The 24,178-nt window shown below is 37.6% G+C and overlaps 1 protein-coding gene across 3 annotated transcripts in view; it reads left to right on the forward strand.

Annotated features, from left to right (window-relative positions):
- The window catches only part of TMTC2 (transmembrane O-mannosyltransferase targeting cadherins 2), a 482,099-nt gene extending 459,315 nt beyond the window's left edge, over window positions 1-22,784 (forward strand). For all 3 annotated transcript variants that reach the window (XM_003906839.5, XM_017946044.3, XM_017946043.3), the window contains one exon: window positions 20,132-22,784. In XM_003906839.5, coding sequence (XP_003906888.1) covers window positions 20,132-20,311 — 180 coding nt within the window. In that variant the 3' untranslated portion in view covers window positions 20,312-22,784. The remainder of the gene's footprint in view (window positions 1-20,131) is intronic.
- The last annotated feature ends 1,394 nt before the right edge of the window (window positions 22,785-24,178 follow it).

The following is a 24,178-nucleotide window of genomic DNA, read 5'->3' on the forward strand; positions in this document are numbered from 1 at the left end:
AGGTAATTAGAGTAGGTTAGGTCATGAGGGTGGAGTGCTCAAGATGTGAGTAAATCCCGTATAAAAAATAATAATAATAAGAGGAGATGTAGGGAGTCTTTCTCTGTCTGCACACACCGAGGAAGGCCGTGCGAAAACATAATCAGGAAGAAGACCCTCACCAAGAACCAGACTGTGCTAGCACCTGATCTCAGACTTCCAGACTCCAGGAACTGTGAGAAATACATGTTTGTTGTTTAAGCCACCCAGTTTTGAATCTCTGTTATAGCAGCCAGAACTGACTGGGAAACCATCTTTAGAATATATATGCCTAACCCTACATTTTCATTTAAATCTACTATTTGATGTCTCTGATATCCTGATTTCCATGATTTTTAAAACTGAGTATTTTTAATAAATCCTATTTAGAAAAAGCTGTAATTTCCATAATATATACACTAGTATCTCTCAGTTGATCTCCATCAGACAGCTATTTATTGGCAAACACAGACCTTAATTAGAAAAGTGATATACATAGGATAAAAACATTCTTCTGAATTTGATTGTTGTGGCATCTGTTGAGTCTTTACCCCAGTATGTCTTTGCTTATGTCCATGTACACTGCAGTATGTCTATACCTCTTGCCGTCTTCATATACATATATATATATATTTCTGATATATGTGCGTGTATGTATGTGTGTATATATTTTTATATATATATATAAATATGTATGTACACATATATATCAGATCCATTTGTGTAGCAAAAAGTCTAGGGGAAAAAATGAGTCTCTGCTTGTATCTTCCTGACAATTGAGTTTTTAAATATTATAAGCACAAATCTCAAATTTCAACATATCTCTGAAATGTATTGTAACAACAACATGATTATTCCAGTGACAGGTTCCAGTTCCTTGGGATGAGCAGTCATGTCTTACGTATTTTTAAACTCATGCCTCGCACATACACAGTTGGATGGGCTGTACAGCTGGAAACCCTTCTGTGTAATATGATTATGATTGAGAAAGCATGCACATGTTCCTCCTTCCCCTTCATGCTAAAAACAAACAAAGTGTAGAATGAATTAACATTGCTTAAGTCATATTTCAGAGAGAAACAGGCAAGGAATTTGGTTCAAAGGAAAAGAAAAAAAGATATTGTGTGATTTTGTAGCAGCTATCTACATTAGTAAGGGCAGACAGCTCTTGTTGTTTTAGAGAGATAGATGATGCTTGCCTATTGTGCCTATTCTTTTCTAAATTTCTTAAATTCTACTTATTTTTATCCTTTTTCTATTCTATATGTACTTTGAGACATCAGATATTTTCTTATGTAGAACTTTTATTTAGCAGTTTTACTTCACATGATGAGCTGCATGCTTATTGCAAACTAAGATGAGGTACTGATTGCATATTATAAAAACTGAGTGAAACTTAGGTGGCCTCGGATCTAGGTTTTCCTTTTTAATTTTTTTTTTTTTATTTCCATAGGTTATTGGGGAATGGGTGGTGTTTTGTTACATGAGTAAGATTTTTGTGGTAATTTGTGAGATTTTGGTGCAACCATCACCTGGACATATACACTGTACTCTATTGTAGTTTATTTTCTTTGTTGTTGTTGTTGTTGTTGTTGTTGTTGTTGTTGTTGTTGTTTGAGACAAGTCTCACTCTGTTGACCAAGCTGGAGTGCAGTGGCACGATCTCGGCTCACTGCAACTTCTACCTCCCGGGTTCAAGCAATTATCCTGCCTCAGCCTCCCAAGTAGCTGGAACTACAAGCACATGCCACCATGCCTGGCTAATTTTTGTATTTTTAGTAGAAACGGGGTTTCAATGTGTTTGCCAGGCTGGTTTCAAACTCCTAACCTCATGATGTGCCTGCCTCAGCCTTCCTATTTATAATCTTTTATCCTTCACCCCCTTCCCACCCTTTCCTCCTGAATCCTCGAAGTCCATTGTGTCATTCTTAAGCTTTTGCATCCTCATAGCTTAGCTCCCACTTATGAGTGAGACATACGATGTTTGGTTTTCCATTCCTGAGTTACTTCACTTAGAATAATAGCCTCCAGTCTCATTCAGGTTGTGGCAAATGCCATTAATTCATTCCTTTTTATGGCTGAGTAGTATTCCATTGTGTGTATATATATATATACATATATATACACACATTTCTTTATCCACTCGTTGATTGATGGGCATTTGGGTTGGTTCCATGTTTTTGCAATTGCAAATTGTGCTGCTGTAAACATGCATGTGCAAGTATCTTTTCCATGTAATGACTTCTCTTCCTCTGGGCGGATACCCAGTAGTGGGAATGCTGGATCAAATGGTAGATCTACTTTTAGTTCTTTAAGGAATCTCCACACTGTTTTTCATAGTAGTTGTACTAGTTTATATTCCCACCAGCAGTATAGAAATGTTCCCTGTTCATCACATCCATGCCAGTATCTACTATATTTTGATTTTTTGACTATGGCCATTCTTGCAGGAGTAAGGTGGTATGTCATGTGGCTTTGATTTGCATTTCCCTGAACATTAGTGATGTTGAGCATTTTTTCATATGTTTATTGGCCATTTGTTTGTCTTCTTTTGAGAATTGTCTATTCATGTCCTTAACCCACTTTTTGATGGGATTTTGTTTTTCTTACTCACTTGTTTGCGTTCATTGTAGAGTCTGGATATTGGTCCTTTGTCAGATGTATAGATTGTGAAAATTTTCTCCCACTCTGTGGATTGTCTGTTTACTCTGCTGTTACTTTTGCTGTGCAAAAGCTCTTTAGTTTAATTAAGTTCCAGCTATTTATCTTCATTTTTATTACATTTGCTTTTGGGCTCTTGGTCATGAAATCCTTACCTAAACCAATGTCTAGAAGAGTTTTCCTGGTGTTCTCTTCTAGAATTTTTATAGTTTCAGGTCTTAGGTTTAAGTCATTATCCATGTAAAGTTGATTTTTGTGTCAGATGAGAGATGAGGATCAGTTTTATTCTCTTACATGTGGCTAGCCAGTTATCCCAGCACCATTTGTTGAACAGGGTGTTCTTTCCCCAGTTTGTTTTTGTTTGCTTTGTCTGTTTCATTGACACAAGATAAAGAGGGAACCCTCCCTAATTCATTATATAAAACCAGCATCACCCTAATACCAAAACCAGGAAAGGACATAACCAAAAAAGAAAACTACAGACTGATATCCCTGATGAACACAGATGCTAAAATCTTTAACAAAATACTAGCTAACCGAATCCAACAACATACCGAAAAGATAATTCACTATGATCAAGTGGGTTTCATTTCAGGGATGCAGGGATGGTTTAACATATGCAAGTCAATAACTTTAGTTATTCTGTTTCATTGATCTATGTGCCTGTTTTTATACCAGTACCACACTATTTTGGTGACTATGGCCTCATAGTATACTTTGAAATTAGGTAGTCTGATGCCTCCAGATTTGTTCTTTTTGCTTAGTCTTGCTTTGGCTATGCAGGCTCTTTTTTGGTTCCCTATGAGTTTTAGATTTGTTTTTTCTAATTCTGTGAGGAATGATGGTATTTTGATGAGGTTGCTTTGAATTTGTAGATTGCTTTTGTCAGTATGGTCATTTTAACAATATTGATTCTACCCATCCATGAACATGAGACGTATTTCCATTTGTTTGTGTCGTCTATGTTTTCTTTCAGCAGTGTTTTGTAGTTTTCTTTGTAGAGGTCCTTCACCTCCTTGGTTAGATATATTCCTAAGCATTTTATGTATTATTTATTTATTTTGTAAAGGGGTTGAGTTCTTGATTTGATTCTCAGCTTGGTCACTGTTGGTGTAAAGAAGAGCTACTGATTTGTGTACATTAATTTTGTATCCAGAAACTTTGCTGAATTCTTTTATCAGTTTTAGGAGCTTTCCAGAGGAGTCTTTAGGGTTTTCTAGGTGTGCAGTCATATCAGCAGCAAACAGCAATTTTGCTGTTTTGCTGAGTTTGACTTCCTCTTTACCAGTTTGGATGCCCTTTATTTCCTTCTCTTGTCTGATTGCTCTGGCTAGGACTTCCAGTACAGTGTTAAAGAGGAGTGCTGAGAGTTGGCATCCTTGTCTTGTTTCAGTTCTCAGAGGGAATGCTTTCAACGTTTCCCCATTCAATATTATGTTGCCTGTAGGTTTGTCATAGATGACTTTTACTACATTGAGGTATGTCCTTTGTATGCCGATTTTGCTTAGGGTTTTAATCATAAAGCGATGCTGGATTTTGTTGAATGCTTTTTCTGCATATGTTAAGATGATCATGTGATTTTTGTTTTTAATTCTGTTTATGTGGTGTATCACATTTATTGACTTGCATGTGTTAAACCATCACTGCATCCCTGAAATGAAATCAACTTGATCATAGTGAATTATCCTTTTGATATGCTGTTGGATTCGGTTAGCTAGTATTTTGTTAAGGATTTTGGCATCTATGTTCATCAGGAATATCAGTCTGTAGTTTTCTTTTTTGGTTATATCCTTTCCTGGTTTGGGTATTAAAGTGATACTGGCTTCATAGAATGAACTAAGGAGGGTTCACTCTTTCTCTTTCTTGTGTCAGTAGGATTGGTACCAGACTTTCTTTCAATGTCTGGTAGAATTCTGATGTGAATTAATCTGTACCTGGACTTTTTTCTTGTTTTTTTGTTTTTTGGTAATTAATTACCATTTCAATCTCACTGCTTGTTATTGGTCTGTTCAGGGTGTCTATTTCTTCCTGATTTAAGCTAGGAGGCTGTATCTTTCCAGGAATTTATCCATCTCTTCTAGGTTTTCTAGTTTATGTGCATAAAGGTGTTCCTGGTAGCCCTGAATGATCATTTGTATTTCTGTGGTGTCAGTTGTAATATCTTCTGTTTCATTTCTTATTGAGCCTATTTGGATTTTCTCTTTTCTTGGTTAATCTTGCTAATGGTCTATCAATTTTATGTATCTTTTCAAAGAACCAGCATTCTGTTTCATTTGTCTTTTGTATTTTTTTGTTTCAATTTCATTTAGTTCTGCTCTGATCTTGGTTATTTCCTTTCTTCTACTGGGTTTGGGTTTGGTTTGGTTTGTCCTTGTTTCTCTAGTTCCTTGAGGTGTGACCTTAGATTGTCTGCCTGTGCTCTTTCAGAGTTCTTGATATAAGTGTTTAGGGATATGAACTTTCCTGTTAGCAGCACCTTTGCTGTATCCCAGAAGTTTTGATAAGTTGTGTCACTATTATTGTTCAGTTCGAAGAATTTTTTTAATTTTTATCTCGATTTCATTTTTAACTCAGTCATCATCCAAGATCAGGTTATTTAATTTCCATGTATTTGCATAGTTCTGAAAGTTCCTTTTGGAGTTGATTTCCGGCTTTATTCCACTCTGGTGTTGAGAGAGTGCTTGATATAATTTCAATTTTCTTAAATTTATTGAGGCTCGTTTTGTGGGCTATCATATGGTCTATCTTGGAGAAAGTTCTATGCACTGTTGAATACAATGTATTCTGCGGCTGTTGGATAGAATGTTCTGTATATATCTGTTAAGTCCATTTGTTCCAGGGTATAGTTTAAATCCATTGTTTCTTCATTGACCTTCTGTCTTGATGACCTGTCTAGTGCTGTCGTTGGAGTACATAAGTCCTCTACTATTACTGGGTTACTGTCTATCTCATTTCTCAGGTCTAGTAGTAATCGTTTTATGAATTTGGGAGCTCCAGTGTAAGTGCATATACATTTAGGATTGTGATATTTTTCTGCTGGACAAGGCTTTTTATCATTATATAATGTCTCTCTTTGTATTATTTAACTGCTGTTCTTTAAAGTTTGTTTTGTCTGATTTAAGTGTAGCCACTCGTGCTCACTTTTGGTGTCCATTTGCATAAAATGTCTTTTTCTACCTTTTTACCTTAAGTTTATGTGAGACCTTATGTGTTACATGAGTCTCTTGAAGGCAGCAGATAGTTGGCTGGTGAATTCTTATCCATTCTGCAATTCTGTATCTTTTAAGCGGAGCATTTAGGCCATTTACATTCAACGTTAGTATTGAGATGTGAGGTACTGTTCTATTCATCATGCTATTTGTTGCCTGCATACTTTGTTTTTGCTTTTTAACTTGTATTTTTATTTTATAGGTTCTGTGAGATTTATGCTTTAAAGAGGTTCTGGGATTTTTGTTTGTTTTTCTGGTGTGTTTTCAGCATTTGTTTCAAGATTTAGATTTCCCTTTAGCAGTTCTTGTAGTGGTGGCTTGGTAGTGGTGAATTCTCTCAGCATTTGTCTGTCTGAAAAAGACTGTATCTTTCCTTCATAGATAAATCTTAGTTTCGCTAGACACAAAATTCTTAGCTGATAATCATTTTGTTTGAGGAGGCTAAAGCTAGGGCCCCAAGCCTTTCTAGCTTGTAGGGCTTCTGCTGGGAAATTTGCTGTTAATCTGATAGGTTTTCCTTTATAGGTTACCTGGTACATTTGTCTCACAGCTCTTAAGATTCCTTCCTTCCTTTAACTTTGGATAACCTGATGACGGTGTGCCTAGGTGATGATCTGTTTGCAATGAATTTCCCAGGTGTTCTTTGTGCTTCTTGTATTTGGTTGTCTGGGGTCTCTAGCAAGTCCAGGGAAGTTTTCCTTGATTATTCCCCCAAATACGTTTTCCAAACTTTTAGATTTGTCTTCTTCCTCAAAAACGCTGATTATTCTTAGGTTTGACCACTTACCATAATCCCAGACTTCTCAGAAGCTTTGTTCATATTTTCTTACTCTTTTTTCTTTGTCTTTGTTGGATAGGGTTAATTTGAAGACCTTGTCTTCGAGCTCTGAATTTCTTTCTTCTATTTGTTCAGTTCCATTGCTGAGACTTTCCAGAGCATTTTGCATTTCTATAAGTATGTCCATTGTTTCCTGAAGTTTTTATTGTTCTTTATTTATGCTATTACATTGAATATTTATCCCTTCACTTCTTGTATCATTTTTGTTAATTTCCTTACTCTGGGCTTCATTTTTTCTGGTGCCTCCCTAATTAGCTTAATAACGTTATCCTGAATTCTTTTTCAGGTAAATCAGAGATTTCTTCTTGGTTTGGATCCATTGCTGGTGAACTAGTGTGATTTATTTGGGGGGATGTTAAAGAACCTTGTTTTGTCATATTACCAGAATTGGTTTTCTGGTTCCTTCTCATTTGAGTAGGCTCTGTCAGAGGGAAGGTCTAGGGCTGAAGGCTGAGGCTCAGATTCCTTTGTCCCATGGTGTGTTCCCTTGATGTAATACTCTCCTACTTTTCCTATGGATGTGGCTTCCTGTGAGCTGAGCTGTAGTGATTGTTATCTCTTTTCTGGATCTAGCCACCTAGCAAGTCTACCAGGCTCTGTGCTGGTACTGAGGGTTGTCTGCACAGCATCTTATGATGTGAATCATCTGTGGGTCTCTCAGCTGTGGAAACCAGCACCTGTTCTGGTGGAGGTGGCAGGGGAATGAAATGGACTCTTTGAGGGTTCTTAGCTTTGGTGGTTTAATGCACTCTTTTCGTGCTGGTTGGCCTCCTGCTGGGATGTGGCACTTTCCAGAGAGCATCAGCTGTGGTAGTATAGGAAGGAACAGGTGGTGGGCGGGGCCCTAGAACTCTTAAGAGTATATGCCCTTTGTCTTCAGTTACCAGGGTGGGTAGGGAAGGACCGTTGGTTGGAGGCAGGGCTAGGTGTGTCTGAGCTCAGACTCTCCTTGGGCGGGTATTGCTGTGACTGCTGTGGGGGTTGGGGATGAGGTTCCCAGGTCAATGGAGTTATGTTCTTAGGAGGATTATGGCTGTCCCTGCTGTGTCATGCAGGTTGTCAGGGAAGTGGGAGACAGCCGCCAGTCCCAGGCCTCACTCAGCTCCCACACACTCCGAAGGGCCATCTCCAACCATGCCCCTACCAATAGCACCAAGTCTGTTTCCAGGCAGTGGGTGAGCAGGCCTGAGGACTTACCCCATGCTACCCACTCCCAACTATGAAAGCAAGTGTCGCCAAGTCTGTTTCCAGGCAGTGGGCAAGCAGGGCTGAGAACTTACCCCATGCTATCCGCTCCCAGCTATGAAAGCAAGTGTTGCTTTCCTTCTTCCCCCGCCTGTGGAGCTGCACACGGGATTCATGCCCTCCCCCAGGTTCTAGCCAGGAGACTTCTTGATCCGTTCAAATTGTTAAAAAGTTCAGGTGGAGATTTCCTTCTCCCTGGGGCCTTTTCCCAGTGCCTCTGGCCACCCTCCTGAGGGACCCCTGTGAGGCCAGGCAGAGATGGCTTGCTACGGAACCCAGCGAGTGCACAGAGCTTTTTCCACTGCTTCCTCTAGACCTGTATTTCGCTCAGCTCTCCAAATTGACTCCGCTGCAGGCAAGGTCACAATCTTCTCCCATAATCTAGATTTTCATTTTTGCCAGTGGGGGTTTGTGTTCGGGGGCAGATGACCTCCTTTTCCCACTTACACAATTTGGACACTTACAGTATTTAGGGTGTCTCCTGTGTCCTGCAGGAGCAAACCCCTTCCTTCAGAGGGTATGTGGTTCCTCTTGGATTTCCTGATTTATTCCTGCAGTTGTTCTGGAGCAAAAATTCAGCATGAAGCCTCCACGTGCTGCTCTGTCTGTCCAAGTCAGAGCTCCAATCTAGTCCTGCCTCCCATCTGCCATGATCTCTCACAGTTCTCTAGGTTTTGCATTTGAGTCATGTGAAAGATGTTCCTGTGACATTAAAGACATCAAGAAACCCAGCTTTGAAAATAGGATCATCTTCACTGAAGAATAATTTCTAGGGTAATATTCTTAAGTTAGTAGATGCCCTTCAAAATCTCTTAGAAATAACCACCACCTTTGAAATTGCTCTGTTACAGTCACTGTTTGCATTTCCCCCAAACCAAAACTGTTGGCATTTTGATAGCCATAGAAATGTATGACACCCAACACTGTGACAATCACACCCATCATAAAAGTTAAATGAACATTCTCGTAACACCCACTGGGACGAGGCAGACGTAGGAGGGAAGGATTGAGCACACAGGATGAAATGTGTCTCTGACAAATTGAAAGTACTCCCTTTATACAGCATTGTTGTCTTAGTTGTCATCTGTATCTGTTTTGTTTTATTCAAAGCCATTTCAAAAGCACAAATACTGTGTTGAACCTGAGAATCAAAATGAATCATTTCTATGATCTGTCAGAATTTGCCTTGCCATTGCTAGATTTTCTGTGTTCTTTTCCCTTGCTATGTGTCCAATTTTGTAAATCTTTTTGATTTATTCAAAATATGACTGTAGTCAAAGTAAGACTACAAAGAACTATCATTTCTGAATTGGGAGTGTTGCACTGCTTGTGAGGTTTTATGATAGCCTTTTGTGAAGATCGTTTATTTAATTGTATTAATCTTGCATTTGAAGTAAGGATTTATTTTTCCATTTTGGTTGGTGCCAGAAGGGTTAACATCATCATTATCACTGCTGACAGCTTAATCTCCAAATTAATACAAATTCAGACTCCCCTCTATTGGGGTGACTCTTCACTCCTGGCTCTGCTCTCAGCAGTCTGCTAAAAATGTTTTTTAAAGTAACAAATTGATTTTGATGCTACCCACCAATTTCAAAAGTTCATGTCATATTCTCATTCTGGGAGTCTAAGAGACCTGAAGCAACCTGACAATTCATGTTGTCTAATATTTTCATACCCGTAAGGAAATAATATCCTCTCTCCCCCACAGCTCAGTCTTAGTCTCTCCTTTGTAGACACACCTGATTCTTCCTTTGGAGTAGTAGAATTTGTTTTCACTCACTGGACTGTAAACTCCTTGAGGGCAGTGAATCCGTCCTCTGTGCAGTCCTCTTCTGTACTGCTTATTACATCGATGCATGGATAACAGTGAATCCGTCCTCTGTGCAGTCCTCTTCTGTACTGCTTACATCAATGCATGGATAACAGTGAATCCGTCCTCTGTGCAGTCCTCTTCTATACTGCTTACATCAATGCATGCATAACAGTGAATCCGTCCTCTGTGCAGTCCTTTCTATACTGCTACCCATGCATGGATACCAGTGAACTGGGCCCTCTGTGCAGTCCCTTTCTACTCACATCAATGCATGGATAACAGAAATCCGCCCTTCAGCAGTCCTCTTTCTATACCGTTACACCGATGCATGGATAACAGTGAATCCATCCTCTGTGCAGTCCTCTTTCACTGCTTATTAAGACGATGCATGGATAACAGTGAATCCGCCCCCAGTAGTCCTCTATACTGCTTACACCGATGGATAACAGTGAATCCGGCCCTTCGTGCAGTCCTCTTCAGACTGCTTTTATTACATCGATGCATGGATAACAGAATCCATCCTCTGTGCAGTCCTCTCTATACCGCTTACATCAATGCATGGATAACAGTGAATCGCCCTCTGTGCAGTCCCTTCTATACTGCTTACACCGATGCATTGATAACAGTGAATCCGCCCTCTGTGCAGTCCCCTTCTGTACTCAAGCGATTACATCGATGCATGGATAACAGTGAACTGGTCTCTGTGCAGTCCTCTTCTATACCGCTTACATCAATGCATGGATAATGCGAATCCGCCCCTCTGTGCAGTCCTCTTCTGTACTGCTTTACATCAATGCATGGATAACAGTGAACCGTCTTCAGTAGTCCTCTTCTATACTGCTTACATCAATGCATGATAACAGTGAATCCGGCCCTCTGTGCAGTCCTCTTCTATACTGCTTACATCAATGCATGGATAACAGTGATCCGTCCTCTGTGCAGTCCTCTTCTATACTGCTTACACCGATGCATGGATAACAGTGAATCCGTCCTCTGTGCAGTCCTCTTCTATACTGCTTACATCAATGCATGGATAACAGTGAATCCGCCCCCAGCAGTCCTCTTTCTACTGCTTACAATCACGCATGGATAACAGTGAACTGGCCCTCTGTGCAGTCCTCTTCTCTGTACTGCTTATTACATCGATGCATGGATAACAGTGAATCCCCGGTCTCCTCTGGTGCAGTCCTTCTTTCTATACCGTTACACCGATGCATGGATAACAGTGAACTGGCCCTCTGTGCAGTCCTTCTGTACTGCTTTATTACATCGATGCATGGATAACAGTGAATCCATCCTCTGTGCAGTCCTTTCTATATCACCGCTTTTACATCAATGCATGGATAACAGTGAATCCGTCCCTTCCAGCAGTCCCTTTCTATACTGCTTACACCGATGCATGGATAACAGTGAACTGGCCCTCTGTGCAGTCCTTCGTACTGTGTTATTACATCGATGTATATAACAGTGAACTGGCCCTGTGCAGTCCTCTCTATACTGCTTACACCGGGCATGGATAACAGTGAATCCGCCCTTCTGTGCAGTCCTTTCTATACTGCTACACCGATGGATAACAGTGAATCAGCCCTTCTGTGCAGTCCTCTTCTGTACTGCTTATTACATCGATGCATGGATAACAGTGAACTGGCCCTCTGTGCAGTCCTCTTCTGTACTGCTTACATCAATGCATGGATAACAGTGAATCCGCCCCTCTGTGCAGTCCTCTTCTATACCAAGCTTACATCAATGCATGGATAACAGTGAACTGGCCCCTCTGTGCAAAGTCCTCTCTATACTGCTTACACCGATGCATGGATAACAGTGAATCCGTCCTCTGTGCAGTCCTCTTCTGTACTGCTTACATCGATGCATGGATAACAGTGAATCCATCCTCTGTGCAGTCCTCTTCTGTACTGCTTACATCGATGCATGGATAACAGTTTCACCTCCCTCTTTCAGTCTGAAGGGCATAAACGGGACCATGAAGTTACACCTCCTAATAGGTTGTAGTAAATGCCAACTATGCACTTAAAATTATTTCAAGCTGCCTACAGACTAAAAATATATATTGCTTTTGTTCACTGCATATCCATTGTCTGGCAGAGCACATATAAGTGGTCAATAAATATTTGTTAAATTACATTGAGATTGGTATAGAATTTACCTCTCCTACATCAGGTTTTTCTGCTAGCACATACAAATTTGTCTTCTTTCAGCAAACATACATTGAGAGTTTATTTCATATGCCAAAGCCTAGCACTAGCAGTATAAAGACAATTAGGATAAATTCACTGACTTTTTCATCTTCCAGCAAAGAAGACAGATACTTATAACAAGTAGCTATAATTCACTCTGGTAAGTGTAGCAATTAATGCCTGTAGACAGTACTATGGGAACATAAAGAAGTAAGCTATGAATAAGAAATTGTTAAAATCTTTTTTTTTTTTTTTTTTTTTTTTTTTTAATGAGCAAAAGTTTGTCAGAGAGGGTGGAAGAAGGACTTTGTCAGTGGATCAGTCTACAATAAGGAACGAATGCTCAAAAGAGCCCATGACAGAAACGGAAGTTTCAGGTGGCTCAGGCACAATGTACATTGAGAGAATGTTTTGGATGTCAGCTAAAAATGGGGCTTGTTAGTACTGGCTGAAGAGTTTGGATCCTGTTCTATAGGCATAAATCAGAACCTCGAAAACATGATTTGCATTTTAGAAAGACAAATATTAGGTGGGAGATAGATTGGAATAAGAAGAAACTGAAGATAGGGAGAATTATAGGAGGCTGATAGAGGTAAAGGAGTGGGATGAGATGCTAAATTTACATGGTGCCAGTAGAAATGGAAGGTAGTAAAGAGAGGTAAAATATGAAACATATTGTTCATCTTAAATGTTTTTGTTGTCCCTGGAAAAGGAACTAAGAAGAAAACAAGGATTCTGGATACAGAAAGGCTATAAAGGTTATTCTGCATGCTGGTTAGCTAGGAGCTGCTGTCCTCCTATATACATTCATCCAGGATTTCCCATGGTTAACGTTGAGACATCCATGAAGATCTCACTGCCTCTCCCAGAGGTCTACTGTCTGGCTGCCCAGATTTCTATCATTACCTTGAGTGAACTTGTATCAAAGATTCTCCATTTTGTTTATAACAGATTTTTCATTTTAGAAGTAGTGGCTATCTGGTTCCCACTGTTGGGAAGCAACAAGGTAGGCAGTCCTATTTAGGACCACTTTTGAGGTACTTGGGGCTCTGTGTTCCTACCTTTCAAATATTACCATGTAGGTGATATTTTGTACGATGGTACGTTATTATCTTGCTTTTTAAAAATGTTAAGAACAGGTGGGTCACCAAAGAGGAAATACAAAAAGCTTACAACCTTATGAAAATGTTATTAGCCTCTCTAGTAATCAGGGAAAAGAAATTAAGTGGATAGAATGATACAGATTGAGTATTCCTTATCCAAAATGCTTGGGACCAGAAATCCCAATCTCAGATTTTAGCTTTTGCACATTTTGGAATATCTGCATTATATTTTACTAGTTGAGAATCGAAAATCTGAAATTTGAAATGCATTTTCTTTGAGCATTATGTCTGCATTCCAACAGTTTTAGATTTTGAAGGATATCAGATTGCAGATTTTCAGATTTGGGATAGCCAGTTCACACTATTTTGCAGCTTTCAATTCAAGAAAACTTTAAAAATTAGACAATACCAAGTATTATTAAGGATATAAAACAAAGGGACCCCTGCTATATGTTGGTAGTAATGCATTTTGATACAACCACTTTGAAAAGCAATTTGGTAATAGCTAGCAAAGTCAAAGATCCCCTGTGATCCCACAATTCTATTCCTAGAAACTCTTCCGTAAGTGTAGGTAGACATATGCACAAGAATTGATGACAGCCCTCTTTTAAAGAGTCTGTATTCCATCATTAAGGGAAGGTATTTAGTATAATTAATGTGAAGGAACAAATCTTACATCTATCAAGATGTCTAAGTCTGAAAAATAAAATGTTGAACAAAATTTCAAGTTTCAAACAGGTGTTTGGCAAGATGGCATTCCAGGATGGATGATGCCTAATATATAAAATTAAAACTTATAAATAATATTTACATTTGCTGTGGGGACACAAATAGTAAAAGTGTGAAACGTGTACTGGACTGTTAACTACCAATGTCAGGATTGTACTTTTCTCCTGGAGAAGGTCAGAAATAGGATAGGGAGAGAGATTTAGGGGCTCCAGTTGTATTTATAAAGTTATATTGGTTAGGCAAGAATACAATGTTTGTTGTATTCTGTGAAATTTTTTTATGCCTAAAATATAATTAAAAACCTGCATATGGCTTTAGTCATATGTTTCTTTATTCATTTTGTCAATCAGCCGTCAATCTGTACAAATATCTATTCGTTTATTCTTTTATTTCTGTCAGAATTATTTTATTTAAGTAATCAAAAAAAAAGATGATAAGGGCCTGAACCAAGTTGGAAAAAAGGGGTAAGATATAATTCAAAGACAGATTGAAGAGCGATTTGGGGGTAAAGTTATCAAGACTTAACAATTGGATGTGAGTATGTATATGGGTGGAGGGGCAAGGAATCCAGGATAATTTATGTATTTTCTAGCTTGCATCAAATTAAGCATGCCAGTGAAACAAAGGAGGAAGTGATGTTGAAAGTGAAAGGAATAAAGTATTTAACATTCTTTTTTTTTTTTCCTGAAGCTTAACAGTTTATCTTAAAAACTTTAATTTATCCTGCCTAACACAGTGAAACTCCGTCTCTACTGAAAATACAAAAAAAAAAAAAAAAAAAATTAGCCTGGTGTGGTGGTTTGTGCCTGTAGTCCCAGGTACTCAGGAGGCTGAGGCAGGAGAATGGTATGAACCGGGGAGGCAGAGCTTGCAGTGAGCCGAGATCAAGCCACTGCACTCCATCCTGGGCGAGAGTGAGGTTCTGTCTCAAAAAAAAAAAAAGGAAAATAACTTTAGTAATTATTTATTAAATATCTGCCATGTATAAGGCACAAATAACTATGAAGAGATCCATTAAATGTATGCATAAATGCCTTTTCATTAATATGTTCCTTAAAATGTTCATACTATTCATTTTTAAGCATCATGGTACAGTTGCTGCTTCAGTAAATTCAATTGGGCAAGCAATTTCAACTGAAATACAGTTGAATGCCAGTATGCAGCCTTCATTAAGTTATTTGATAGCTACTTTAAAAAGACTGAGGATCCATCAAAAAGTTCAGACTGCAAACTCATTTAAGTTTGCAAATTATATTCAGAAGCAAAGTTGAAGGTAGTTTATCTTGAAAATATCCCAAACATGTGTTGTATATTAATTGAGTAATGACTAGGTAAGGCTAACTTCAGTCACTCTTTTTAAAAAGTTATTTAGTTTACATAACAGTAAATCTGCAAGTCTGGATAATTTTAACAACATGAGTAAATCCTTTGAATAGAAACAAATTTATTTAAACAATCAGAAATATTGGTCTATTATCTCTGTCTTCAACTTTCTCATAACTCCTCTTGCCTGTTGATTATCCTTCATAAAAGGGAAATGGCCATAGGGACCAATGGGGTATAAGAGAGCCCAACTACTGCAGGGGTATCCAACTCCTGACTAACTAGAACATCTCAACCAAACCCTTTTTTCTTTTGTTTTGTTTTCTTCTGGGACCCACTCAGTTCATCCATTCAGAGTTCTACATTACTCCTGATCCCAGTAGAAACACGGATTTCCAACCCTAAATCACCATATAGTCTTACTATTCCTCCTCTGTCATTTTCTTTCTAATCCTACATGATAAGCTTAGGCCAGAACAATGATTTTGTGTTCCAGTCCTGTGTGTTCATGATACCCTGTGAGCTCAGCAACATTCCTTGTGAGTCTCAAGGGCCTCAAACTAGAATCAGACCTCCATCACCTTGCCTTTGCTCCACCCACCACAGTATACATCCATTATTTTAAATTTTGCATATTTCCTCCACAGTTGAAGAAATAAGCCAAAGACCACAGTAAAATAACAAAGAAGGCAAAAGTCCCTAGAGTCTTAAAAAAATGTATCATTTTCTGTTTCAGTATGGCTGCCAGTCAGCCCCTTTGATGTAAAGCATCTGTCCTCTTCAAGGAAACAAGGAATGTCTGGTTCTCCTTTCTAGCCTGTGAAGTAGGAGATGGTGTCATTTGTTGTACAGAACCAGGAGCCCCATGTTACTAGGCTGCAAGCTACTGACTGCTTTGGTTAACATACTGAAAATTTCATCAGTTGTCTTTAATAAAAAACCATGTGTATAGGGAAAGACCTGAGCAGTTGTCATTGAGTTTCTCTTCCCCAGCCCGTGAGCTACAGCTGGCAGAGAGCAATGACGCCAGTATGTAATCAAACAGCCAGTTACCTGAAATTTTTGCATTTCAGTAGTATTAGAGTTAGATAGACTTTGAGTCTGTTTATAAAACTTCACGTGTGCTTATTTGGTTATCAAAAGGCTTTTCATACCTTCTCCTTCTGTCTAATAACATTTAGTTATTTATGGCTTCTGCTTAAAAAACAAAAAAAAAAAGATTATTTGAACATTTCCTGACTTAAATAATTGAATGACCAAGGGAAGAATTCTATTATGCGGGAGGATAGGTGTTCTATCCTCTGGCATACTTTGTTCTATACATTATAACCTTTTATAGGAAATGTAATCACAGAGTTATGAAATGATATAATCTATGATCTAGAAATTACCTTTAGAACAGTGCTTCTCAAATTTTAATGAGGATACGAGGCACCTGGGGTTCTTGTTAAAATTCAAATTCTGATTCAGTAGGCGGGGCCTGAAATTCTGCATTTCTGTCAAGCTGCCAGGTGATGCTGATGCAACTCCCTGAACTATATAATCTGTGTGCTCAGCTAGAAGACCTGAAGGAATTCAATCCAGTGGGCATCCATTAAACTTCCCTAGCACAGATGTAGAGGAGAGACATGACGGGCTTAAAAGAGAAAGCCCCTGTCTGAAGAGAGAAAACAACCATGTTGTAAAAAGTTGAGTCTATACCCAGTCTTATTCATCAATGTTTAATAAACACATGAAATTTTGTATGTCAGAATAAACGTTGACACTTTCAAAGCAGTTATCTAGGGCAATGATACTTATTATGTATGTCACATTTTAGCATATCTGTATAAATTCCATGTTTCCTTCATTCAGATAAGAAGCTATTGTGATGTTTTAAGCATTACATAATGCACATTTGTAGGTTTTTGAAATAAAAAATTTTATTTTACTAAAATAGCCATTTACATTCACACCAAAATGTTATAGCTGACATGTATAGCTGCTTAAATATATTGAATGATATTCTTAAATATGCATATTTTTAGTTTCCATATATTTTTAGTCATTAGGGGAAGCAATTAATGAGTATATGTGGGCTTACCTGAGAGCTGTTATCCCATGGTAACTATTATTATTTTTGTTTAATGAGTAACACACTGGTGTGGATATGCAAAATTAAAGTTATTACAAAAAAACCATTACAATTAGCATGTAGAACTCATTCATCAGAACAGATTTAACTTCCTAGATGAGTTTTCTTAGACTAATATTAAAATACAAAATTTGTTTCATCATTCTATGGTGGGTAGGTAACTCCATAAGTGTTTGAAGGACAGAGAAGCCTCAGGCTACAATTTAGTAATAATAGTAAAGTCTATTTATGTGGCATGATCGACTTTACCATCCATTTTCACATCTGCCTCTTACAGGTTTAACCTTTAAAAGGCTAGAAAGCTAGTAAACATGAAGCCAGTTCAGAAATCCTCAGTTTTTACATTCAGTGGTTGTTCAGGCACACTAACAAGGAGGTTCTACTTTGTGTTTTTGATACGATAAGGAAAAGGAAAGGAAAAAGATAATAATGTGGGCATTCTCATATGATATTTACAGCAACAAAATGCTGGCATCCCATTTGTAAAGGAAGCTGAGATCACGAGCCGTCACCCAACTTGTTCAAGTGCCCACATCTCTGTGGTAGAGCTAGTATTTGAACGTAGGCAGTCTGACTCCGTAACCTCTGAGTGTTTTTAATAATCCCTTTGAGTTGAAATAATAGATGCAGACACTATAGATGCAGACACTTTGGTAATAAAGTGATTCAAGAAATAATGACTATCCCACAGAGCCATCTGTTTTCTCTCAACCTCATCACTGGGCCTCTTCCATTTCTGGTTAGTAAGGAATGGTCTCCAACAGTGGTTCTCCCTCCCTATTTCCACTCTTCCCACTCAGGATAGCAGGAAGTCTGAACATTGCATCTACTTAGCATCTTTAGTAATTTAGGCTGTGAGCACTCTTCACTATCAGTTTAGTGGCTGTTTATTGATAGTTGTGCTAAGCGCTGTGAGGGGAAATAATTCAGAAATGTATCCAAGCTTCAAGGAACTGAGGATAATAACAGTGGTGTGATAACAAAGTTCTTTTAGGAAGACAGAGTAGGTGGTGTTACTTTCAGTTTCCATTGTGGAACTTTTTACTGCACATGTCATTTAGAGCTATGTTTATTTGGATTGGTGTTTAAAATTAGAAATTGACCATCTGTATTTTTCTGGATAAGTATGGAATATTCCTGACCAAAAAAGTTTCTGAAGGTCAGGAATAGCTTATATTTGCAGCATTATTTTTGTAAAAGAGAAAATAATATAGAAAAGTTTAAAAATAATGCCCAGTAGTTGAAGACTTAAGGGAATTTTAGTATATATATCCAGACACATATGTAGCCATTGAAATCAAAATTTTAAAGACTGCTCAACAACATAAAAATGACAAACATGTATGTGCTAGACTTCAATCAAAATGAGATAAGGAAAAGTGATCGTGATATTTGTAGAGTGTCTAATTTATACCTGTACTCTGCTCTGTATATTTGTTTAATTTTCTCATTGTGTCTTTCTAACAGCATACAAAGAAGTTGATATTATTTCAGTATTTCACAAATGAAGGAAGGGCACAGATACGTTAGGGGATTTCACCAAGGTCATTGACAGTGGTTGAACAGGAACTCAAACCCAGATCTCTTAAAAATCCAAGTCCCCCAAGTCAATTTATTCTAAGCTATTCCACCCTCCCCTGTGGCCTTGCTTTTGGTTCAGAAATAATTAATTTTACAGTAAAGAGTAGAGTCACAGGAATTCAGCTGAAAAGTACATATCTTGTGAAAACACCACATCTTAAAAATAACTGAATTATTTTGGACTGTAGCACAGAATTGAAGGACAATTAATAGTTGACACAATCAAATGAAAGTGTAATCATAGCATAAACACTTTATCTGATATTTGAAATATGCATTTGTGTAACTGCCAAAATATTATCTGCTTTCTGTTAGCCAGAATATTCCAGAGACAGGAGCAGAACAGTCTTTATTTATAAAGAGCAAGCAAAATATATTTTCCTTTGGGAAGGACTTTTGCTGTTGTTAACTAATGTCTGAGAATTTGGGGATGAAAACCTTTGTATTAAACTGGTGCAACATAACTCATGCCATTTAAAAAAGACTTTTTCCCCATGCGATAGCTTTGTATTGCCATTATTATGCATTACTGAAAATTCTATGAGAATTACTTAACTATTTTTAATAAGTAATATAAAATTTTTCTTAGAAAGGTTTCATTTTTCTCTACCATATTTTATCTATTTGGATTTTTTACTTCACTGTATGGTAAACATTCATCATTAGAGGTTAAACACTGTTTGGCTTTTAAAAATAAAGACTTTATCTTGTTAAACTACTCAGATTTGGGAAGGGCTTTAGTGGTTGCATTTCAATTTTTTTCAGGATTTTTACCCAAAGACATCAGTAAAATTTCATAGTTTATTTTAATTGTTTTGATTAAAAGCCTCAGATATTGCTAAGAAGAGAAAACAAATAATGAGTGGATATAGATTTGTCAACTTTACCCACTTTTTTTAAATTTCTTGTCATTGAGCTGAAATTTTAAAAAATTCTTTCCATCTGAAATTGTATCACTTTTAAATGTTTTTTTCTCAAATACTACCATCTGATTAGGCTATTAGCTCTTCATATGTTACCTATGCTTTCTCATTAAAGAAAAAAATACACTTTCTCTAGATGCCTGTCCTTTTTAAAGCACAAAGTACACAGCAGGTGTTTGAAAACTTTCCATCTTCCTAGTTATCTTTATCTGTTTGTATAAATTGCTAAATTGCTTTCATAAAATGCCTCTAGACATAAGGGAATCATTTGCATAAGTGGATGAAGATTTTTGTTTTCCATGAAGAAAAGTTTGAAATGGCCTCCTAATTGTTTTCCTTCCTTTCTCTTGTTGCAGTATCCCGCTGCTCTGATGAACCTGGGAGCCATTCTGCACCTCAATGGCAGACTGCAGAAGGCCGAGGCCAACTACCTGCGGGCCCTGCAGCTCAAGCCAGATGATGTCATCACACAGTCCAATCTCCGCAAACTGTGGAACATCATGGAAAAACAAGGCTTAAAGACTTCTAAGACCTGACACAGGAGGCAGAAGCCCATCCTCCTCCATTTTTAAAAGCTGGCTTCCTTAGCAGACAGAACTTCCCAGCAGTGCTATGACAAGAGCTGGTGTTAGACTTCAAGACCAGGGCAGAGGTCATAGAGGTCACTGCCACTTCTGGAAGAATCCACTTTGCTATCGGCACAGCTGTTAACACCAAAAAGGGGAAGGCCGGAAACCTCCTGGAGGATGTCATTGTTACCCATAGACTGTAAACCAGAGCACTTAAAACAGAATTTTTTGGCATTCTTAAAAGGGAGGGGTGGGTGTATAAGTCACAGATTTTGTTCATTTTCTGAGAGCTAATTTCAAAATTTTCTTGTTCCTTAAACACTGTGAGAGGAAGTCAGAGTGTCCATTCAGCCATGGCAAATGATGAGGGTTAAGTGTTACTAGGGAGTGATAAACGCGTAGTGTGAGTCCCAGTGAGCCGCCGGTTGTCCTACGCTGCTGTCTTCCCTCTTTGGGACAGCCTGCTTATCAATTTCTGAAGCTTAGAACACTCTTTTTGTATTAATACTGTGTCAAGATCTGTCAGAATCTGCTATGTTTCTTGACCAGTGCACATAATGTTTTATGATTTGGATGTCAGAGGCTTCATTCTTTTGGACATCATTTGCTTTTTATGTTCTGAAAAGGATACGGAGAGTAGAGCTAACCATACTTCACACTCGAGTTGTATGAGGGACTGGGGAGGCTTATATGTGTCAGGCAGGCTTTTTTAAAATTTTAATATCACCAGTATTTCCCCCCAAACTGCCCAGTACAATTCATTGTATTAATTCTTTTGAAATTAACTTTGAAAATGGCTATCCCTGGAGAATGTGCAAGCTTACATAAAGATAAAGGACAGGGAAGTTTGTAAGCCTTCCAGTTCCAATAACTAACCAACAGGTTATTAGACAAAAGGGAAGGTGTTCTGTGCTTCTCAGATGTTGCTGGTTTAGGAGTGTATGATGATGCTTGCCAGTGATTTTGTATTTTGGAAAGGATAGGTATCGAATGTTAATCACTTTCTAGTAAGTACCTAAACGGCAATGCTGATAAATGTTCAAGCAATTATTTTCATCTTATTTTGCTCTTCTCAAAAGGCATCGAAAACAACTTATTTGAAGCTACAATAGAGTGTAGCATTAGCCTGCATGTTTCTAGGTCTTCTGCCTAGTGCTTTTCTCAGTTGAAAACTATTTTTCACTAGCAAATTTGGTATTTTATTTCATTACCTGTTAGTAACCACTTCAATGATCATTTCACAAGAAAAAGACTATTAATTAGGTAGAGAACAACATTATTGACCATTTTTTGGCTTGTAATCAAACTTTGCCACTACAAATTAACTTCATAAAACACCAGTCCATTATCAACTTCTTCACAGAGAAAGCAGCTATACTACACCCTACATATTTATTTATTTATTATTCTACCATAGCAGAATAACAAAACTTGATGCATTAAGCCAGTTGTTTGCAACTGAAAATTAACTGTTTCTCCTTCCCTTTCACACTCCACGTATATATGATCAGCCTCTCCATTAAAAGGAAGCTGGACATGCAAATACATCATATTATGTTTTCTCCATATTTTATGTTTTTCTATGTATCTGAATACAGTGGGATAAATAATTGAAAGTAGTGTTCCTATGGCATTAGTGTTTTTGTGAGAAGGGTAAATGTAGTGAAAAAGGTTTTTCATGGCATTAATAAGAAAGCCCTTCTGTAATATATATATTATTTTGTAAACATTTCATTGAAGGGCCAAAAGTTAAATTATAACTAAATCACTGTGTTTTCAGAATGATATTTAACAACAAACCCGTGGTCAAACCAAAATAGTGGGTTGAAGCGTATTATTCATCTTTTAGTGCATTGGCAATTGCAAAAAAAAAAAAAGGGAATTTAATATAAGGCTATAGAGATTACTTCAGTGTCTAACATTTGTATTTATTTAAATAGTTATTGATCTATGATGACTTTCTAGTCTTAACATTTTATCTTTTTATTGTTGTTCTTCCTTTCAAAGACCTGGTTCTTAATAGGTTCACTGAATGCACAGTTGAGGCACTTCTTGTGACACCAGTTCCCAAGTAGCGTTAATAATTGGGCCTGTGTCATAAAATGCACGGATTACTAATAACTAAATGTCCCTGACACTTTTCACTACAGGGCTGGACTTAGTAACTGACCAACTTCAAGGGGAGGGTGGGGGGCGGGGGGGTGGGCATTAGAACATGATCAAAAAATGTCTCCGCTCAGGGATTTATGGTGGATTATTGCAGACAGTGCTAAAAATATAGAGCACAAGACAAGTTTACTAAATTAAAATTTTATTTTTTGAGAAACTGTTATTTGTATAAATTATCAAGATTTGTAGGCTTTCCTTTTGTAGAAATAATTGTTTTATGTGCCAGAGAATTTCAATTTTGTTTTCAACAATAAAGCATTGATAAGAAATATATTGTGTAAGCCGTTTTTAAATCTTCTACAGCAACAACACTTAAACTCTGGAATTTTAACGGAACTAGGTAAGAGGTTAAAAAGAGTAGAGGTTGAGCATCGAATAGAGACACATTGTGGTTAACCTATAATTAATAATAATCATTTTTTAAAGTTACTGTAATGCAAGTAAGCATTGCCAATATCACCCGGTTTACCATATTTAGAAAAGATGACAAAGTTTGTTTTGTTTTCTTTGGTTGATGAACTATGGGAAAAGATGCTATGAAATAATCCAAGAAGGGCACATTTATAAGTTTCTGGCTTCAGCAAGTTGTTTGGTAAAATTGGCCATATTTAGAAGACACTGAATCTCTAGTTCTGGTCTTGGATGTAAGCACACCATATTCTGCTGAGAAATGTGGGTGCAGCACATTCAGGAGTCAGTTATAAGGAAATGTTGGGTCCTAGACATGGTGCAAAGTGACAGAGAATTCAGCAGTCTTGTTAAAATTGTTATGTCACGTGATTATATATTGCCTATTTCCTCTATTAGGGATAAAAGTTAGCTGTGAGGACTTTTATGTTAAACATCTTATGGATGTGTGAGGTTATTTTCCATTTTTACAAATAAGGAAACTAAGGCTCAGAGGTATGAAACAACCTACCCAATGTCACTAAGCTAGCAAGCAGCAAGCCTGTCCCCACGCTGTCTGATGATGTGTCCTGGGTCATGTGGGCACTCAGTCATTGAACCAGAGGTCTGGGTATCAACCCTCTTGGCATTTCTCTAGCGATTTCATTTCCACAAATCCCATTCTCTACCTCTCTCTCTGCCGACGATCATGAAGATGAAAGGAGGTAATTCATTTAAAAATCTTTAAAATTTAGATTGTAACAGCCGGAAAAAAAGACTTCAGTGTTCATGTTGTTAAATCCATTTACTTTCCACCTGAGGAATATTAAGCCTTGCAAGTTAGGTGATTTAACAAAGATCCCAAAACTAGATAGTGGCAGCGCACACCAGGCTAAAGAAATTTATTAAAAGTTCTTGCTATATGAAGAATTGTATAATTGATTTTTTTAAAATGAAGGTATAGTTTGAACTTGAATTGGAGCACTGTCACTGTACTTGGAAACCAAGGAAGGCAGGGACCATATTTTTGGGGGGGACTTTATTCTCCAGCCCAGCACATTGTTGAGTAGAAGACCCTAAAATATACCGTAAATGAAAATTCTATCTGTCATGTACTCATGAGATATGATTTTTTTAAGTCACTTTCTAAAACAGTTAAGATGTGGGGATTTGCTGATTTACTATTTTCACCTGAGTGATACCAGTTTTTCACATAGTATATTTTTCCAGTAAAAAGAAAGAAAATACCTCTAAGTCTTGGCTGTTCTTTCTATTACA

The sequence above is a fragment of the Papio anubis genome, chromosome 9 (genome assembly GCF_008728515.1).
Source record: "Papio anubis isolate 15944 chromosome 9, Panubis1.0, whole genome shotgun sequence".
NCBI lineage: Eukaryota > Metazoa > Chordata > Mammalia > Primates > Cercopithecidae > Papio > Papio anubis.